At 38.7% G+C, this 16664-nt stretch overlaps 1 protein-coding gene across 2 annotated transcripts in view; it reads left to right on the forward strand.

Annotated features, from left to right (window-relative positions):
- Positions 1-16664, forward strand: part of MMEL1 (membrane metalloendopeptidase like 1) — a 64643-nt gene that overhangs the window by 37912 nt on the left and 10067 nt on the right. For both annotated transcript variants that reach the window (XM_051988750.1, XM_051988751.1), the window contains exons 12-18: positions 3749-3906; positions 4470-4563; positions 8380-8508; positions 10148-10246; positions 10814-10897; positions 13365-13468; positions 14783-14841. In XM_051988750.1, coding sequence (XP_051844710.1) covers positions 3749-3906; positions 4470-4563; positions 8380-8508; positions 10148-10246; positions 10814-10897; positions 13365-13468; positions 14783-14841 — 727 coding nt within the window. The remainder of the gene's footprint in view (positions 1-3748; positions 3907-4469; positions 4564-8379; positions 8509-10147; positions 10247-10813; positions 10898-13364; positions 13469-14782; positions 14842-16664) is intronic.

Genomic DNA, 16664 nt, shown 5'->3' on the forward strand with positions numbered 1-16664 from the left:
GATGATGGTGGCCACACTTACACCTATAGAAAACAACATTAACAACAACAACAACAACTCCTTCAGGTGGAGAATAGAAGGTTCCTTGTATGTAATTCAATCAATTCATCATTCATTTATTGAGCACTCATTGTGTTCTTTCCTGTAATGGGCTGAGGCTTGAGTTGATGCACTGAAGTCCCAAGCACATGAGGCTAAATAGTAATTGGACCATAATCTATTAATATATAAGCTTGGAGAAAGAATGGCCCCCGCCCACTCTTTGTGCAAGTCCTGATGTGTTGTATAGGAAATGACGATTTTGGTGGGTGGAGGCAGGGGAGTGGAAAGGGAAGGGGAAGGAGAGACTTTTGGCATTGCTATTGCGATGGTTTGCTCAGCTCAGATCTCTCTCTCTATTAGCTGGCTTCCTGTCGCAACTGCCCATATTGCTATCACAATCTTTCTTACCTATATTTGCTATCACAATCTTTATTCACCTCTTTACTTCAATAAATATTGAAGATTTTTCCCTTAACCTGAATTCCTGTCTCCAGCTGATTTTAAATACGTGGTCATTACACTTTCCTCTCATTCTTGTCTTAACTTTCTCCAGTCTGGCTTTTGACCTTATCATTCAACTAACATTTATTTCTCTATTGTTATCAATGATCTCCTAATTGCCAAATCCAGTGGCCTTTTCCCAATCCCCTCCTCCTTGGTCTCTCCACAGTCTTTGACATTGCTGACCACCCTCTTCCTTTGATACTCTCTTTTTTCTTTATTTTCACAACACCCCTGGTTCTTTTACAATTCTGACCTGTCCTCAGTCTCCTTTGCTGAAGTCTTTGCCCATTACCTGTGGGTACCCTAAGACTCTATTCTGTACCCTTTTCACTTTTCCCTCTATACTATTTCATTTGGTGATCTCATGAGTTCTCATATTCTGTGAAATTGATTCTATGATTTACTTATCTATCCCTAACCTCATTCCTGACCTCCAGTCTCACATTTCCAAAAGTTTATTGAACATCTCAACCTAGATATCTGCCTATTGCTTTGTCTGATCATGGATGGAGGCAGGAGGCACTGGGCCAGAGTCACTCAGATCAGTTAGAAAGCCTATCCCATAGAAATCTGTACCTCAACATGTCTAAATCTGAACTAAATCTTTCCTCTTTCCTGTGGAGAATATACCATTTTCCTCCTCATATTTATCCCATTATCATCTCATCAGCCCATTACAAACTTCCTTCATTCTACCTCTGCAACATTTCTTCAATACTCCTCCTTTTCTTCTCAGATCTTTCCACCATCTTGGTGCAGATCCTCACAACTGAATTATCACAATAGTTGTTGGTGGGCTTGTCTGCCTCAAGTCTCTCTCCAGTTCATCTCTACTCAAGAAATTCCAGGAGCTCCCTATTGCCTACAGGATCAACTATAAAATCCTCCATTTGACCTTTAAAGCCCTTCGCTACCTGGGCTCTTCCTTCCTTTTCAGTCTTCTCTGACATCGTCTCCCAATATTATGTATTTTCAGAAGGCTGCCCCCATAAGCTGGAATTTTCTTCCTTTTGTCTCCTCTTCCACTTCTCTGGCTTCCTTCAGATCTCAGCTGAAGTCCTGTCCCCACTTCTGTAAGAAACCATTCCCAGCTCTCCTTAATCTTAGTCCCTTCCCTTTGAGATTGCCCCCAATGTATTAGATGTTTTTCTTGTTCACACATAGTTATTCCCATGATATCTCCTCCACTGAACTGTAAGCCTCTTGAAGTCAAGGACTATTTTTATCTCTTTTTATCCCGAGCACTTAAGATAGTTCCTGGAACACAGCAGGTACTTAATAAGTGCATGAATACCACAATAGAAACTTCAGAACTCTTGCCCTCATGGGGATTAGAATTTGATATTATATGTTCGTGCCCAGTAGATTGTAAATAGCTTCAAAGCAGGGACTTGCCTACTTTTGTCTTTGTATTCCTAATACCTAAGACAGAACTTGACACATTATAGATACTTCATTCATTGAAGTGTGGAGGTGGAATAGGATCTAGTGTAAGTTCCTCATTTTGTATATGAACAAAGTCATGGACATAGAAGGGAAAGGACTTGTCCAAGATCAACAATGCAACATTTATTAAGTATCTGCTGTATAGAGGACCAACTGGCACCCTCATGGCATTTACAATCCTTTACCACTTGGCCCCTTCTTATCTCTTTACTGTATACTTTATTCCCCACCACGCTTACTGTCTTTCATGTGTAATGGCCTAATTGCTCTTGCTCCCATCAAGTACTCTATTTCCCATCTCTGAACTTTTGAACTAGAATATTCTAGTGAGTATTTTCATATCTGTCTCCCAGTTTCCCTGGTCTTCAGAAGATGACTCAATAAAACAGACTGCTAGACCTGCAATCAAGAAGCCCTCACTAGTGGTGCAAGCTGGGGCAAGTCGCTTAACCTCTGCCTGCCTCAGTTTCTTCATCTGCAAAATGTGATAATAGCAGCACATTATACCACTTAATTTTTGTTGTCCAGTTGTTTCAGTCATGTGACCCCATCTGGAGTTTTCTTGGCAAAGATACTGGAATGGTGCACCATTTTCTTCACCAGCTCATTTTACAGATAAGAAAAATGATTCAACAGAGTTATGTGAATTGTCTGTGCCTAGCTAGTAAATTTCTGAGGCCATATTTGAACTTGAGAACATGAGTTTTCCTGATTCCAAACCTAGCACTCTACTTAACCTCTGTCTGCCTCAGTTTTTTTATCTGTAAAATGTGGTAATAATAACACATTATAGTAGATTTGCTACTCTAAGTAGCACTACTCTACACCACTTAGCTGCATTACTTATAGACAATTTCCACGATGTCTCCTCTGTTATTTTTGTGGTTGTTCATCCTTCATTCTCAAAGAGGACCAATGACATCGAGAGGGCAAGGTCTTGACTTTCAAGTGACTCATATTTAAGTGAGGGAGGGCTGTGCAAAGTCATCAGCCTCTTTCCTCCAGGGTCATCTGAGTCCATTGGCAAGACAGAGGTCAGGGCGACTGGCGATGGCCCCTTATTCAGTACAGGAGACTTGGCCTTTTTAATATCAGGTCTTTTCCAGGTTCCATTTTGTCTGAAATGACTTAAAAGGCTCTCCTCTATTATAATATGAACTGAGAGCAGGCTTGCTTTTGTTGTTATGGTATCTCTATTGTTTAATATAGTATCTGGCACATAATAAGTGCTTATAAATGAAAGCTGACAGACTGAATAACTTGTTGCTATTTGTTCTTTGTTCTTGAAGGGGATCATGACATCAGGGAGATGATGCTATGACATAATGAATTGGATTTGAGTGAGAGAAGCTGTGCAAGGTCACCTGCCTCATTTTGAATGAATGAATGATAGGAAGATTTAAAAAAAAATAGAATAGAACTTCTATTCTATTGAAAGTTTGGATGTGAAGAAAAAACAGTGAGGTGTGATGTGTTCACAGAGATAGATAGAATATCAGGTGGGGAATGAAGGGAAAAAAGAAGAAATCCTATGAACCAGGAACATCTTTAGGGAGAGGAAGTTACCTGAGCTGGGCCTAAAGGAAAGAAGAGAGGATTATAAAAGGCCGACTTGAGGAGGGAATGATATGTTCCAGCAGGACCTGGACAGATCCCTATGAGGAAAGGATTGATATGTTTGGATCTATGTATTAGGAAGATTTGAACTCAAGTCCTCTAATGCCAGTGCTTTTTCCCCCCTATTACACCACACCAGGTATGTGACCCTTTCTCACAGAACTTCAACTGGACTGTCTTTATACAAATTATCATGTCCTCTGTCAACATTGATGTCCTGGAGAATGAGGAGGTGGTGGTATATGGAATGCCTTACCTTCATAATCTTCAAGAAATCATCAGAAAGTACCCAGCCAGGTGAGATTGGGTATGGCCAGCCCTCAGCAACATAACTCTGATGGCTTTGAACATTTGAGTTACCCAGTCTCAGCCTCCCTTTGCTGTTTTATTTTCACTTGGTATCCTCTCCACCCTACTTCTCAAGAATCCAGTGCCTTGGATTTCCAATACCCACATTTTCATCAAAACCTGCTCCCAGGAAAGGAGCCAATGTGTTCATTCACATTAAGGTATAAATAAATAATAATGTACCATCCCTTTCAGGAAGTAGTTGTGTTTCCATCTGTGAAAAAGCCTGGTTTCTTTTGGTGAAATTTCAGGGGGAAAGGGGAAAGGGACCTGAAAGAATAAAGGTAATCTTTTCTTAAGATCTCTAAACTATGCAGTCTTCTCATTTGTCTGTTCCTCTCTTAAATGTTGCCAGTCCTTCTTTTTGTTTTATCTCCATTCGGAAAATCTGTATCTGACAGTGAAGAACCAGAACACTCACCTCCAACTCCATTTCTAACCCTTCCCACTTTCAGCACCATTCCTCATTCTTTCCTGGGCACTGATGGGGGACTCTAATTATCTGTTCCCAGAACTATCCAAAACTACCTGGTCTGGCGCTTGGTGCAGGATCAAATTAATAACCTGAGCCATCGATTCAAGGAAACCCGAGTCAACTATCGCAAAGTGAGTCATCCCATTCCCAATGAATCTATCAAAGAACTCTCAGGTCTGTTAAATTGTCATTTTTATACCACTCTTTGGAATCATCCCTATCTTTCCCCCCTTAAACTTTTAATTTCATCAGGGTGAGGAACTCCCAGAAGTTTCCCTAATTCTTCTAGGGTCACATAACCAGTGAATGTCTTAACTCCCATCTTCTTAACTCCAAAGCCAATCTACTATCCATTATTACTCACTAACATCCAAAACAGTCTAATGCATTTGAAAAAGGCCTAGATTTAAAAGTGTAGGATATGGGCTCAAATTTTGGCTCTGACATTACCTGTGTGATCACTTCCATTCTTTCAGGCTCACATCTAAAGTATAAGAGTTCAACTAGATGACCTCTGAAGAAGCTGTCAATTCACAATTTTTAATCCTATAGTCTTAAAATTGATCCTCCTCACCCTGTTGAAATATTCAGCCTCAGATATGGGAAAAGGCCAACTACTCACTCTTGCCCAGTAAAACATAAAGGAGTAAAACTGGGGTTAATGTTGGACCTGAGCCTCAGCTGTAATGTTTGGACAAGATGTGCAGTCTCAATCCTAGTTTCCCAACAGAATATAAAGGAGTGAAACTGGGGTCAGTGTTGGACCTGAGCCTCTGTTTTAATATCTGGACAAGATATGCAGTATCATAGTTCAAGATATTAAATGAGGGGAAGATGGCTCCTGGACCCTTTCCCTCTTCCATCCTGGAGAGACTTGATTCAATTTCCTAAATGGGTTCCTTTCCCAAAATCTGTATTAATGTGTTAGAGAAAATGAATTTGTTTATGATCGTATATGTGGATACAAGTATGGACTGTGTCCAGAAAGAAAGATTGTATGGCTTCATTCCATACATAGCTCATCACTGAGTCCAATCCCTCCCAGATTGTCTCCTCCTCCCCCACCCCATTCTACTCCCTACTCCATCAAAGCATAGGCCTCCAGTTCACACATCTAGCTACCTCTCCAATCATTTTGTGATGATTAAAAAAGGTTAGAGAGTTTAATCATTTTATTAATTTAATCATTTTATCAATAAAGCCAGCACATCTATTAATAAAATTATGGTTATTTAGCTATCTCTCTCTTAGACCAAAGACACCTAATGGTGGTAGATTCATAGTTTATTTGCCCTTCAAAGAGTAAATATTCCTGAAGAATGCCAGCCAGCTCTGATTGGTTATCATAGTGAAAAGTGGGCTATATTAAACAGTCTTGGGATAGGTAATTGGGGTCATGTAAAACTTGGTCAAAGAGACATCAATTTTCATATCAATGCTTTTTTGACAAAAGGGAAAAATGCATATCCCCATATCTGTCTGAGCAAACACAATGAGCAAGAATATATCCATTAGTACAAACTTAAGGTCTCTTTTACCATCTTAATAGATCTTGGCCTGGGTGATCTTTGAGATTTCCCACATTGCATAGTTTCTAGATGAAGAAGTAGAGAAGGGGGGAAAACCCCTTGGTCCTAATTCAATAATTTGTTATTAATTACAGGTGAGAAATAGTCATTTCTCACACCTGCAAAACCTATCCTAAGAGAGAAGGATTAGCTCTATTACCTTTTTTGGATGCCAAAATGTAGATATATCAATAAGGAAGCTTGATAACCAGAAAAATGTCCTGACAATGAGCATTGCCCCAAAGTAAAACAGATAATTTAAGGAGTAGTGGGTTCCTCCTTTAGATTTTTAAATGAAAACTAGAGGATTACACATTGGGAAAGCTATAAGGGCAGCTAGCTGACACATGGGGATAGAAAACCAAGTCTGAAATCAGAAATATCTGAATTTAAACCCATCTCAGACACTTACTAGCTGTGGGATCCTGGGCAAGCCACTCAATGTTTGTTTTTTCAGCTGTTAAGGAGTTAATAATAGCTACCTACCTCCCAGAGGTATCCAGTAAGGATCCAGTAAGGATCCAGTGAGATAGTAATTGCAAAGCAATTAGCACAGTGCCAGGCCCAGAGCACTATACATGTTGTTATTGTTATTATTATTAGTTATATAATGAATTTTCATTCAGATATAGGTGGAATTCCACCCTTTCTGAAATTCTTTTCAACTTTAGGGTTTTATTATTCAAGGTCATTTAGTGACAGCTAGAACTCAACTTGAGACTTTTGTTGTTCAGTTGATTTCAGTTGTATCCAATTCTTCATGATCCTATTTATTTTTTTTCTTTTAAAATCTAAGATGTTAGAATGGTTTGCTGTTTCCTTTTATAGTTCATTTTACAGGAAGAGAAACTAAGGCAGATAGGATTAAGCAACTTGCCCTAAATCACACAACTAAAGAATGTATCAGGCCAGATCTGAATTCATGATGAGGCTTTTGATTCCAAATCTGGCAGTTTTTGTACTATGGTGCCACCTAGCTGCTTTACTAGCTGACAGTACCCTAATTCATTCTATCTTTTGTGAACATCAGAAGTCATCTGGCAAAATCTTAAATCTCACCATCAGGCAGAAAATAGAGAATACACAATCAGGGAAGGGCATTCTCTCTCTCTAACAAATCAGTGGAAAGGAGAAAATGGAAGAAAACAACAAAGACCAAGGTGATAAACAGGAGAAAATATCATCTTCCTGGAAGAACCAGCTCATATCTAGAAATTAGAAGAGAGCCTAAGTTTGACTCTATATTCCAATAAAATGAAAGTATCTTAATATTTGAAGGCCTCCACCACCTGATCCTAAGTTTCTTTCTAGCTCCAGCTCCCTCTTAGACCTTGCACTATTCCCCAGACCCACTTTCATGAATTTCAGTCTCAATGATTTTATTCCTTCTTCCTTTACATATAAAATACCCACACTCTCCAATATCACTGCTAATTGAAATTCTAGCCATCTTTCAAAGCCCAACCCAACTCCCTCCCTCCAGAAAGCCCACCCAAACCCACAGTCATCTCTACCTCCCCTGAGTACTTCCTCTCCAGGTGCTTCCTTACTATGCTTTTCGTTAGATACTTGTCTCCTTCCTGACACTGGGGCTCTCTGTATCTGTCTGACTGTCATGTGGAAGAGAGATTAGCTTTATTCTGCTTGGTCCTAAAGGACAAAACTGGAAGCTGTGGGATCCTCAGGAGTTGCAGGAGACCAGGTTTTGTCTCAATGTAAGGGGAAAAAAATCCAAACAACAAGAGCTATTAAAAAGCAGACTGTGTTGCTTTGGGAGATGATTTGCTCATCACTAGTAGCATTCAAACAGAGGATGACCACTAGGTAGGCTCTTATTTGGGTGTGGATTGACTGATAAATTCCCCTGCACTGAATACTGAGATGACAGTACCTAGAATGACAGGGTCAATCGTATACTTAGAACAGGCTTCTGGGACTATCTATTCAAACCCCCTCATTTTACACAGGAGACCCAGAAAAATGAGCTTTCTCTCCCAAGATCACCAAATGGACCAGACGACTTCTTACCTGTGTAACCTAGAATAAATAGCATTTAACTTCTCTGTAAGTTGAAAGGGTTGGGACTAGATGGCCTTTGATTTGGCTTTTAATTCTAAAACCTATGACCTGACATCTCTTTCAATTCTGAGATAATGATTCCTTATGGTTTGTTTCCCTGTGTAGGCCATGTGACCCTTGGGAACAGAGATAATGTCCATTTTCTCATACGATCCTAGGTTCATATGCAGAGTAGATGGATGTGTAAAGGAATGAATGTATAAATAAATAAAGACATGAGTGAATGACTCTGTGAATAAATATATGAAGGGGTGAATAAGAGAAGGGAAAATTAAGTATCTACTGTATCTCTCTCCCTAGGCTTTATATGGGACTTCACTGGAGGATGTACAGTGGCGGGAATGCGTGCGTTACGTCAACAACAACATGGAGAGCGCAGTGGGTGCCCTCTACGTGAAACAATCATTTGCTGGTGAGAGTAAGAGGATGGTAGGTAAAGAACCACTCCTGTTCTTCCTGCACTATTCCTATGTTCCATACCTTCCAGCATCATAGTCTTGCTGTCCCAGACTTCCTACCTCTAACAGTACACAAACTTGACCACTCAGAAACTCTCCTGGGAGGAGGGAGCCAAGTCAGTCCAAATGATTTGAGTGCCATTTCTGTCCCTGCTCTATGGTAGATGTTGTATATTCTTCTTCTCTTAACCTTGTTCAACTGCCTTTCTCTAAGAGGTCAGGCCAGCTTGTTTTGTTAAACATAACATTGTTCATTCATTGTTGCTGTATGTTGGAGAACAAAAAAGGAATGAGAGTCAATTATAGGGCCCGATTGCCAAACCATATCCTCGCCTCATGGAGACTGCTTTTCCAGCCCTAAATCAAAGAGCCCAGAGTGAATTACAATGGGTACAAATACAGAAATCACCCTGGGAGTGACTTTAGCTGTTTTGGGGAGAGATACAGGGCAAGGATATTCTCTGCATTTGCTAAACTAGCTTGTGCTGGTCCCAAGATCCTAGGATTTGGAGTTGGAAGAGACTTAAATAATGATTTTACTGATTTTCTTTCTTTTTTTCTTTTTTGGAGGCAATCAAGGTTAAAATGACTTGCCTAGGGGCACACAATTAATAAGTATCTGAGACCAGATTGGAATTCAGGAACTTCTGAGTCCAGGACCAGTGCTCTATCCACTGTGTCATCTAGCTGCCCTTGAACCCACTGATTTTCTAGAGGCAATGAGTAAGACCCCAAGAGGAAAAATAACTTGCTAGATGGCTAATTAGTGACTGAATCTAGAATCTGAACCATCTAAGTTCACATCCAAGTCATTCATTTACTAGTGGCCATGTCATCCTAGTTGACATATGCAAATGGGGATAATAATCATATTTATCTCTCAGGGTTAGTGGGAAGATCAAATGAGATGATATGTGTAAAGCACTTAGTGCCTAGAACATTATTGCTCAGATGTGGATGACTTTTTGTGATCCCATTTGGTTTTTCTTGGCCAAGATCCTGGAATGGTCTATCATTTCCTTCTGTAGTTCATTTGATAGATGAGGAACTGAGGCAAATAGGGTAAAGTGACTTACCCAAGGTGATACAACTAGGAGGTGTCTGAGATCAGATTTGAACTGAGGCCTTCCTGACTCCAGATGCAGTAATCTATCCACTGTTGCATCTAACTGCCCTATCTAGCACAAAGTAAGAACTTAATAATCCCCTCGCCCCTCAACCAGTGTAGTAAGGAGCTGAGATTTCAGGTCTATTGATCTCATATTCAAGGATATTTTTACATGATTGTCATATGAGATATGACAAAATTCTATCTATAACAGTGTGAGCCTTGGAGATATCCCAGTATGGTCAATCCCTCCCCCCACCAATTGACCTCAGGGCTTCTAGAAGAACTCCTCCCTACCTCCCCTTCAAAAAGTCCACAAAGTATAACATGTCCTGGACTTCTTCCCTCTGGGACGGAGACTCCTTAAAAGAAAAGGCATTTAAGTGGACAGAGATGAAGCCCCTCCAAATTTGGAAATTCTGAACCCATTTCAGGCATAGGGGGAGTAGGGTGAGAGCTCAACTCTTTCTTGTGGAAGTTTTGCTTAAACTTTTCTTTTCAGGTCAGTGATCTCATCCAAAAAGTACGAGAGGTGTTTATTGAGACCCTCAATGAGTTAAAATGGATGGATGAAATATCCAAGAAGAGAGCTCAGGAGAAGGTGAGAGCTTTGGGGGCTGATCCATTTGGGGATATCACTCACACTTGTTCCCTAGGCGGGAATCACAAATTTATCCCACATGTTTGGAGGCTGTGAAAGTGAACTGTCCTATTTTAGCCAAACTTGTATTTTTCTACTCAAAGTAGTAGAGTATAATCCCTGATGTTTCCCCTACTAATGTTTTTACCTCTGTTTTCATAGGTAATCATCACATTGGGAGATTTTTTTTTTAAATATCCATTTGTAAAAATGATAATTCCAGCTGCCAGACAATAATGGGTACTTGGATCCAAGAGTACCTGGCTTCAAATCTAAAATTTGCTAGTTCTTTAACAATGGTTTTTCAAAGCCAGTGAAGAGATGCAATCTGCATTAGTGAAGGGAGTACTCACACAATGAACATCTTCATTCTCCTGAAATAATAACCCTTCCCACATCCACATATATAGAAAATAAATAAGGCTCAGGAAATGGAAATGACGTGTGGGTATTTGAATCCAGGTGCAATTCACCCAAATCCAGCATAGTTTCTACTTTATGCCCTTCTATGTTCCTTCTCTATTGCAGGCCACAGCCATCAAGGAGCAGATTGGCTACCCAGACTACATTTTAGAAGAACAAAATAAGAAACTCGATGATGAATATTACCAGGTGAGGCTATCACCCCACAATAGTCACTCACCAATTTCCTTGTCTTCAATAACGTTAGTCGGGATGGAAAAGAACTGGAAATATTGTTGGTGCCCATTGTGAAAGACTAATTGAATAGTCTAATGGAGGAATATGATGGAATACCACCATTGTACCAGAAGAGGTCTTCATATGTGGTCCAAGGATCACCCAGAACCCGAATGTTCAAAACAATCAACCTATTTAATAAAAAACATGATCGAATTTTCCCCAAGTAAAAGCAATTCCTGAAAGAGTAGGGGAAAGAAGTTCTCAAACGTATAAGAACCCTAGGTTCAAATTAACTCCTTAAACTCTAACCAGGATCCTTGGGCCTATGAAAATGGTGTAGACAGAAATTACAAATATGAGAGATTAAAAGGAAAGACTGGTCTGAACTGATGGAGACTGAAGTCCATAGAAGCAGGACCATAAGAACTAAAATGACTACAGGAATAGAAATGAACATGGCACTAAAGAGAGATGGAATTCTGGGTAACTGAGTACCAGAAAATAGAAAATGGAATATCACTCCTGGCATCATAGCAGAGAAGTTGGGAGAAGATGGAAACAGGCCTAAAAAGGGATAGCATGCTATCAACACTAGTAGGCAAGGTCACTCAATGACTCTTTTTTTATTTAACAAATTTTCTTTGTTATAAGGGAGACTTCAAAAATGGAGGGGAGGGGAAAAGTGGTTTAACTGCACCAGTTCTCAAACTGCATAATAAAGTGATAATTATCAAAACAATTTGCTACTGGCTAAGAAATAGAGTGATAGATCAGTGGAATAGATTAGGTACAAATTACATTATAGTAAATGACTTTACTAATTTAGTATATTATAAATCCAAAGACTTAATCTTTTAGAACAAAAACTCATTATTTGACAAAACCTGCAAAAAAAAATTACATAAACTAGGTATCAACCAACACCTCACCCTGCATAGCAAGATAAGATCCAAATAGGTACATGATGTACACATAAAGGGTAATATTGTAAGCAAATTAAAAGGACATAGAATAGTTTATCTTCAATTTTATGGAGAAAGGAGACTTTAATATCAAAGAAGATATAGAGAGCATTATGAAATGTAAGACAGATCATTTTAGTTACACAAAACTTAAATATTTTTGCACAAATAAAACCAATGCAACTAAATTATAAGGAAAGGAAAAAAAAAAAACTGGGGAAACATTTTATAGCAAGTCTCTCTGATAAATGCTTCATTTCAAAAATATATAAATAAATGCATCAAATTTATAAACATACAATTCACTTGTTATTTGATAAATGGTCAAAGGATATGAACAGTAGTTTTCAGACAAAGAAATCAAAGTTATCTATAGTCATATGGCAAAAAATGCTCTTAATATCTATATTAGAGAAATGTAAATAAAAACAACTTGGGTATCACATTACACCTTTTTAACATGACAGAGAAGGAAAATGTTGGATGAGAAGATGTGATAAAACTGAAACACTTATGCATTATTGGTGGAGCTGTGAACATTTCCAATCATTTTAGAGAATGATTTACAACTATGTCCAAAGGGCTATAAAACTGTGCCTCCCCTTTGATATAGCAATACTACTGCTAGATTTATATCCCCAAGACATCTCAAAAAGGGAAAAGTACATATTTGTATGAAAATATTTATAGCAACTCTTTTGGTTGTTGCTAAGAATTGGAAATCAAAGGGATGTCCACCAATTGGGGAATGGCTAAACAAACCATGGCATATGATTATAATGGAATAATATTATAAGAAATGATAACCAGGATTATTTAAGAAAATCCTGAAAAGACTTATATGAACTTATGTATAAGTGAAGTGAGCAGAACCAGAGGAGCATTGTATAAAATGATAGCAATATTGTTCATGAATAATTGTGAATGGCTCAACAATTCTCAGCAATACAATGATCCAAGACAACCCCAAAGTACTAATGATGCAATCTATTTCCAAATCCAAAAAAAGAACTATTATTGATTGAATACAGACTAAAGCATGCTGCTTTCAATTTCTTTTATTTTTCTTTTATTTGAGTCTTCTTGAATAACATGACTAATATGGGAATGTTGCATATAATTGCACATGTATAACCTGTATTTGATTGCTGAGATTTATATGTCTGAGAGGGAGAGGGGAGAGAGAGAAAGATAAAATTTAGAACTAAAAACTTAAAATAAGAAAATGTTTTTAACTTATAAAAATAGGGATAAGACGTCAGCTCTAGGATATCCATCAGTGGTGGATTAAAGAAAGTAGCCATAAATCTTTTATTTATTTGTTTGTTTATTCAGTAATAAATTATATTAACAGGATGGTTCAGGAATAGATCTTCTATTCTTTTAATAGAGCATGTTTCTATGAAACTTTCTTTTAAAAACATACTTCCTCATTTAGACTAATTATTTTCTATATTAATATTTCCTTCCATTAGCTGAACTTCACAGAGGATATGTTCTTTGAGAATACATTGGAGAATCTTAAGTCTAATGCACAGAAAGGTCTGAAGAAACTGAGGGAGAAGGTGGACCAGGATGTGTGAGTACAGGGGCAGTTGGAAGAAAATGTTCTTCAGGGCACACCAATCTATAAGTCAGTAGAATCTGAGTTCAAATTACTATTGGATAACATGGACAAGTCATCTAACCACAATTGTTTTCAAAATAATAATAACAAACAGCACCCATTTCTATAAAACTTCAAAGTTTGCAGAATCCTTAAAAATATCATCTCATTTGAGCCTCACAACAACCTGGGAGAGATTCACTATTATTATCCCCATTTTACAGAAGAGGAAATTGAAGTCCAAAGATGATATTGTTATTGTCTTTTATTCTCAAAGAGTATCATGATATCAGAGAGGTGATGCCATGAATAGGATTTAAGTAAGGGAGGGTTGTAGAAACTCACCAGCCTCACTTTCTTATCCAGAATATTCTGGGTCTAGTGGCAAGATAGAAATCAGGACAATTGTAGATAGACCTGAGTGCAATGGGAGACCTTAGCCTTTTAAAACTAAGGTCCTTATTAAGTCTCAGTTTTAGGCTATGTAGTCAAAGAATATATAACCCATCTAAGCCTGAGCAGAACATAACAGCTTCCACGAGAGTAAAAAATAATTTCATCATCAGCAATGTCCATAAGAACTGAACTAAAAGTCAGGACCTTATAAGAAGGCCCTAAGGAGCACTGAATCTCCCTAAGATATTGGTGATTATGAATCATTTATCACATTAACATGTGTGTATGTGCACATGTATTTCTGGACTGGATGGAGAAACTGATTTCTGATCCTTTTTGCATTTTTTTATCATTGATCTTTCTGGGATGTTGAGTCTTACTCAAGGTCACAGAGTTAGTGCATTTCTAGGCAATATTTGAATTCAAGTCTTCTTGACTCTAGGCCCAGAGCTCTATCCACTGTACCACCTTGCTATCTAAGCACTCTGATTTACCACCTCAAATCAGCAATTGGGGTTAAGGGACTTGCCCAAGGTCACACAGCTAATAAGTGTCTGAGATCAAATTTGAACTCAGGAAAATGAGTTTCTTTGACTTCAGGGTTGGCACTCTATCCACTGTGCTATATAGCTGCCTTAAAAATCATCACATAATATCCAAAATAATCAAAGCTCATGTGTCTAGATCTCTTTTAAGCCCAACCAACAAACCTGAGAGCTGGGGATGTTGTTACTTCCATTTTACAGAAGATGAAACTGAGATGGGAGAATTTAACTGATTGACCAAAGTGCACAGATGGGTCAGATTGCCTCTACATGGGACAGCTCTTAGTCTTCTAGAGCTTGGTCACAGTCATCAAACCTAATTGCTGGTCACTGTGCTCTTTTTCAGCTGGATCATTGGGGCAGCCGTAGTCAATGCCTTTTACTCTCCAAATCGAAACCAGATTGGTAGGTAATATGGTCCCTCTCTTCCTCCACCTTGGGGTTTGTATTCCTTTTGTAATAATCATACCCTAAACCTAAATCACTCTGATTCTCACAGATAGAACAACATAGCTGTCCAGTCCAAGTCATTATTAGTCATTGTTTGGGTTCTGATGACTAAGTGGATGTAAATAGCAATTGTTTCTGTTTTGGCCAGAGGGCTCCCTCTTCCAGACTGTTTTTTTTTTTTTTTTTTTTTGGCTAAGTAAAAAAAGAGGCCATTTTTTTACCTCAATTCTTACCTAGCCTTAATCATTGAATGGGCATTACCTCAGGAAAACTGACTCATAGGAAAGACCTTAGCATAAAAAGACCAAAGGGTCTCCCTGAATCCAGGTTATTTCCAGTCATCTTGTTCTATATCCAGCCACTGGAGCTAGATGGATCCAAAAAAAAGAGCAAGCCCTCCCTCACTTAAATCCAATTCACTTGCAAGTCATGACATCACCTTCCTGATGTCATGGTCCTTTTCCAGAAAGAAGAACAAGAACCTTTAGTGGCCAGTGCCCTCCGCTCCTACCCTGACAGTGAGAAGGGAGGTAGCCATAGGCTCCCAGATGAAGAGCAAGCAGGTCATCTAAGGTCTTTTAGTCCAATCTCTATAAGGAGACAGAGGATCATGAACCTTTGATGTAGGACTGGAAGGGACCTCTAAGAAATCTCTCTCTTTTTAAAAAATATTATTTTTTTTATTATAGCTTTTTATTTACAAGTTATATGCATGGGTAATTTTACAGCATTGACAATTGCCAAACTTTTTGTTCCATTTTTTCCCCTCCTTCTCTCCATCCCCTCCCCAAGATAGCAGGTTGACCAATACATGTTAAATATGTTAAAGTATAAATTAAATACAATATAAGTATACATGTGAGAAGTCTCTCTAATCTAGAGCCTGTCCCCCTTTCTTGCTCACACAGAATCTAGAATTTGAGAATTAAAACTGAACTCAGTAGCCATCCAGGTACCCCACACTCAAATAGAATGCTCACTCTAAAGTTTCCAGCAAAGAGTTGTCCAGTCTTTAACTGAAAACTTTCCAGAAGGGATTACCACTCCCTTCTACTTTTGAGTAGTTCTGAAGATAGAGGGGGAAACCAAGGCCCAGAAAAGGAAAATTATTTGTCTAAGGTCATACAGGGAGTCAGGGGCAATCAGAATTGGAACCCAGATCCTCTCACTCCAAAGCCAGCATTCTTTTAACTGTCTTTTTGTATAGGTTAAAGCCACAAAGGACTAACCTCAAATGAGGGTGAGAATCTCATTTAACAAATGGAGGAAAGACATGTATATGAAAACTGAAGTTAGGGGTTTCTCCCACAGATCCTAAAAAAATTATGGACTTAGAAGGGAAAAGGAAAACCTGCTCAAAGGAAGTGGCCTTCATACTCCCATATATGACCACTGAGCATCCATTAGGGACCTTTGAGGAGTTCTGTAGTCTTCTATGGGAGGACTGGGAACCAGATTCTCAGCCCGGTAAGCTGGGTGCTAAATGGTATCAGTTCAGTCTAGCCTCACTTCTATAGTGCCAAGATCATTAAGCTGGGAGTCAAGAATACCTGAGCTTATGTCTTCAGACATTTCTCTATGAGCTTCAGTTTCCTCATCTAGAAAATGGGGACAATAGTTTGTCCTGTATTTTGTTTATTTGAAGTTATTTTCATGGTGTCTCCCCCATTTGACTATGGATTTCTTGTTTTTCTTTGCATCCCCAGTGCTTGACATAGTGCCTGGCATACAGCAGGTGCTTAATAAATGTTCATTGGCTGGCTGACTGACAAAATCTA

Source organism: Antechinus flavipes, chromosome 3, assembly GCF_016432865.1.
Source record: "Antechinus flavipes isolate AdamAnt ecotype Samford, QLD, Australia chromosome 3, AdamAnt_v2, whole genome shotgun sequence".
In the NCBI taxonomy this organism is placed as follows: Eukaryota; Metazoa; Chordata; class Mammalia; order Dasyuromorphia; family Dasyuridae; genus Antechinus; species Antechinus flavipes.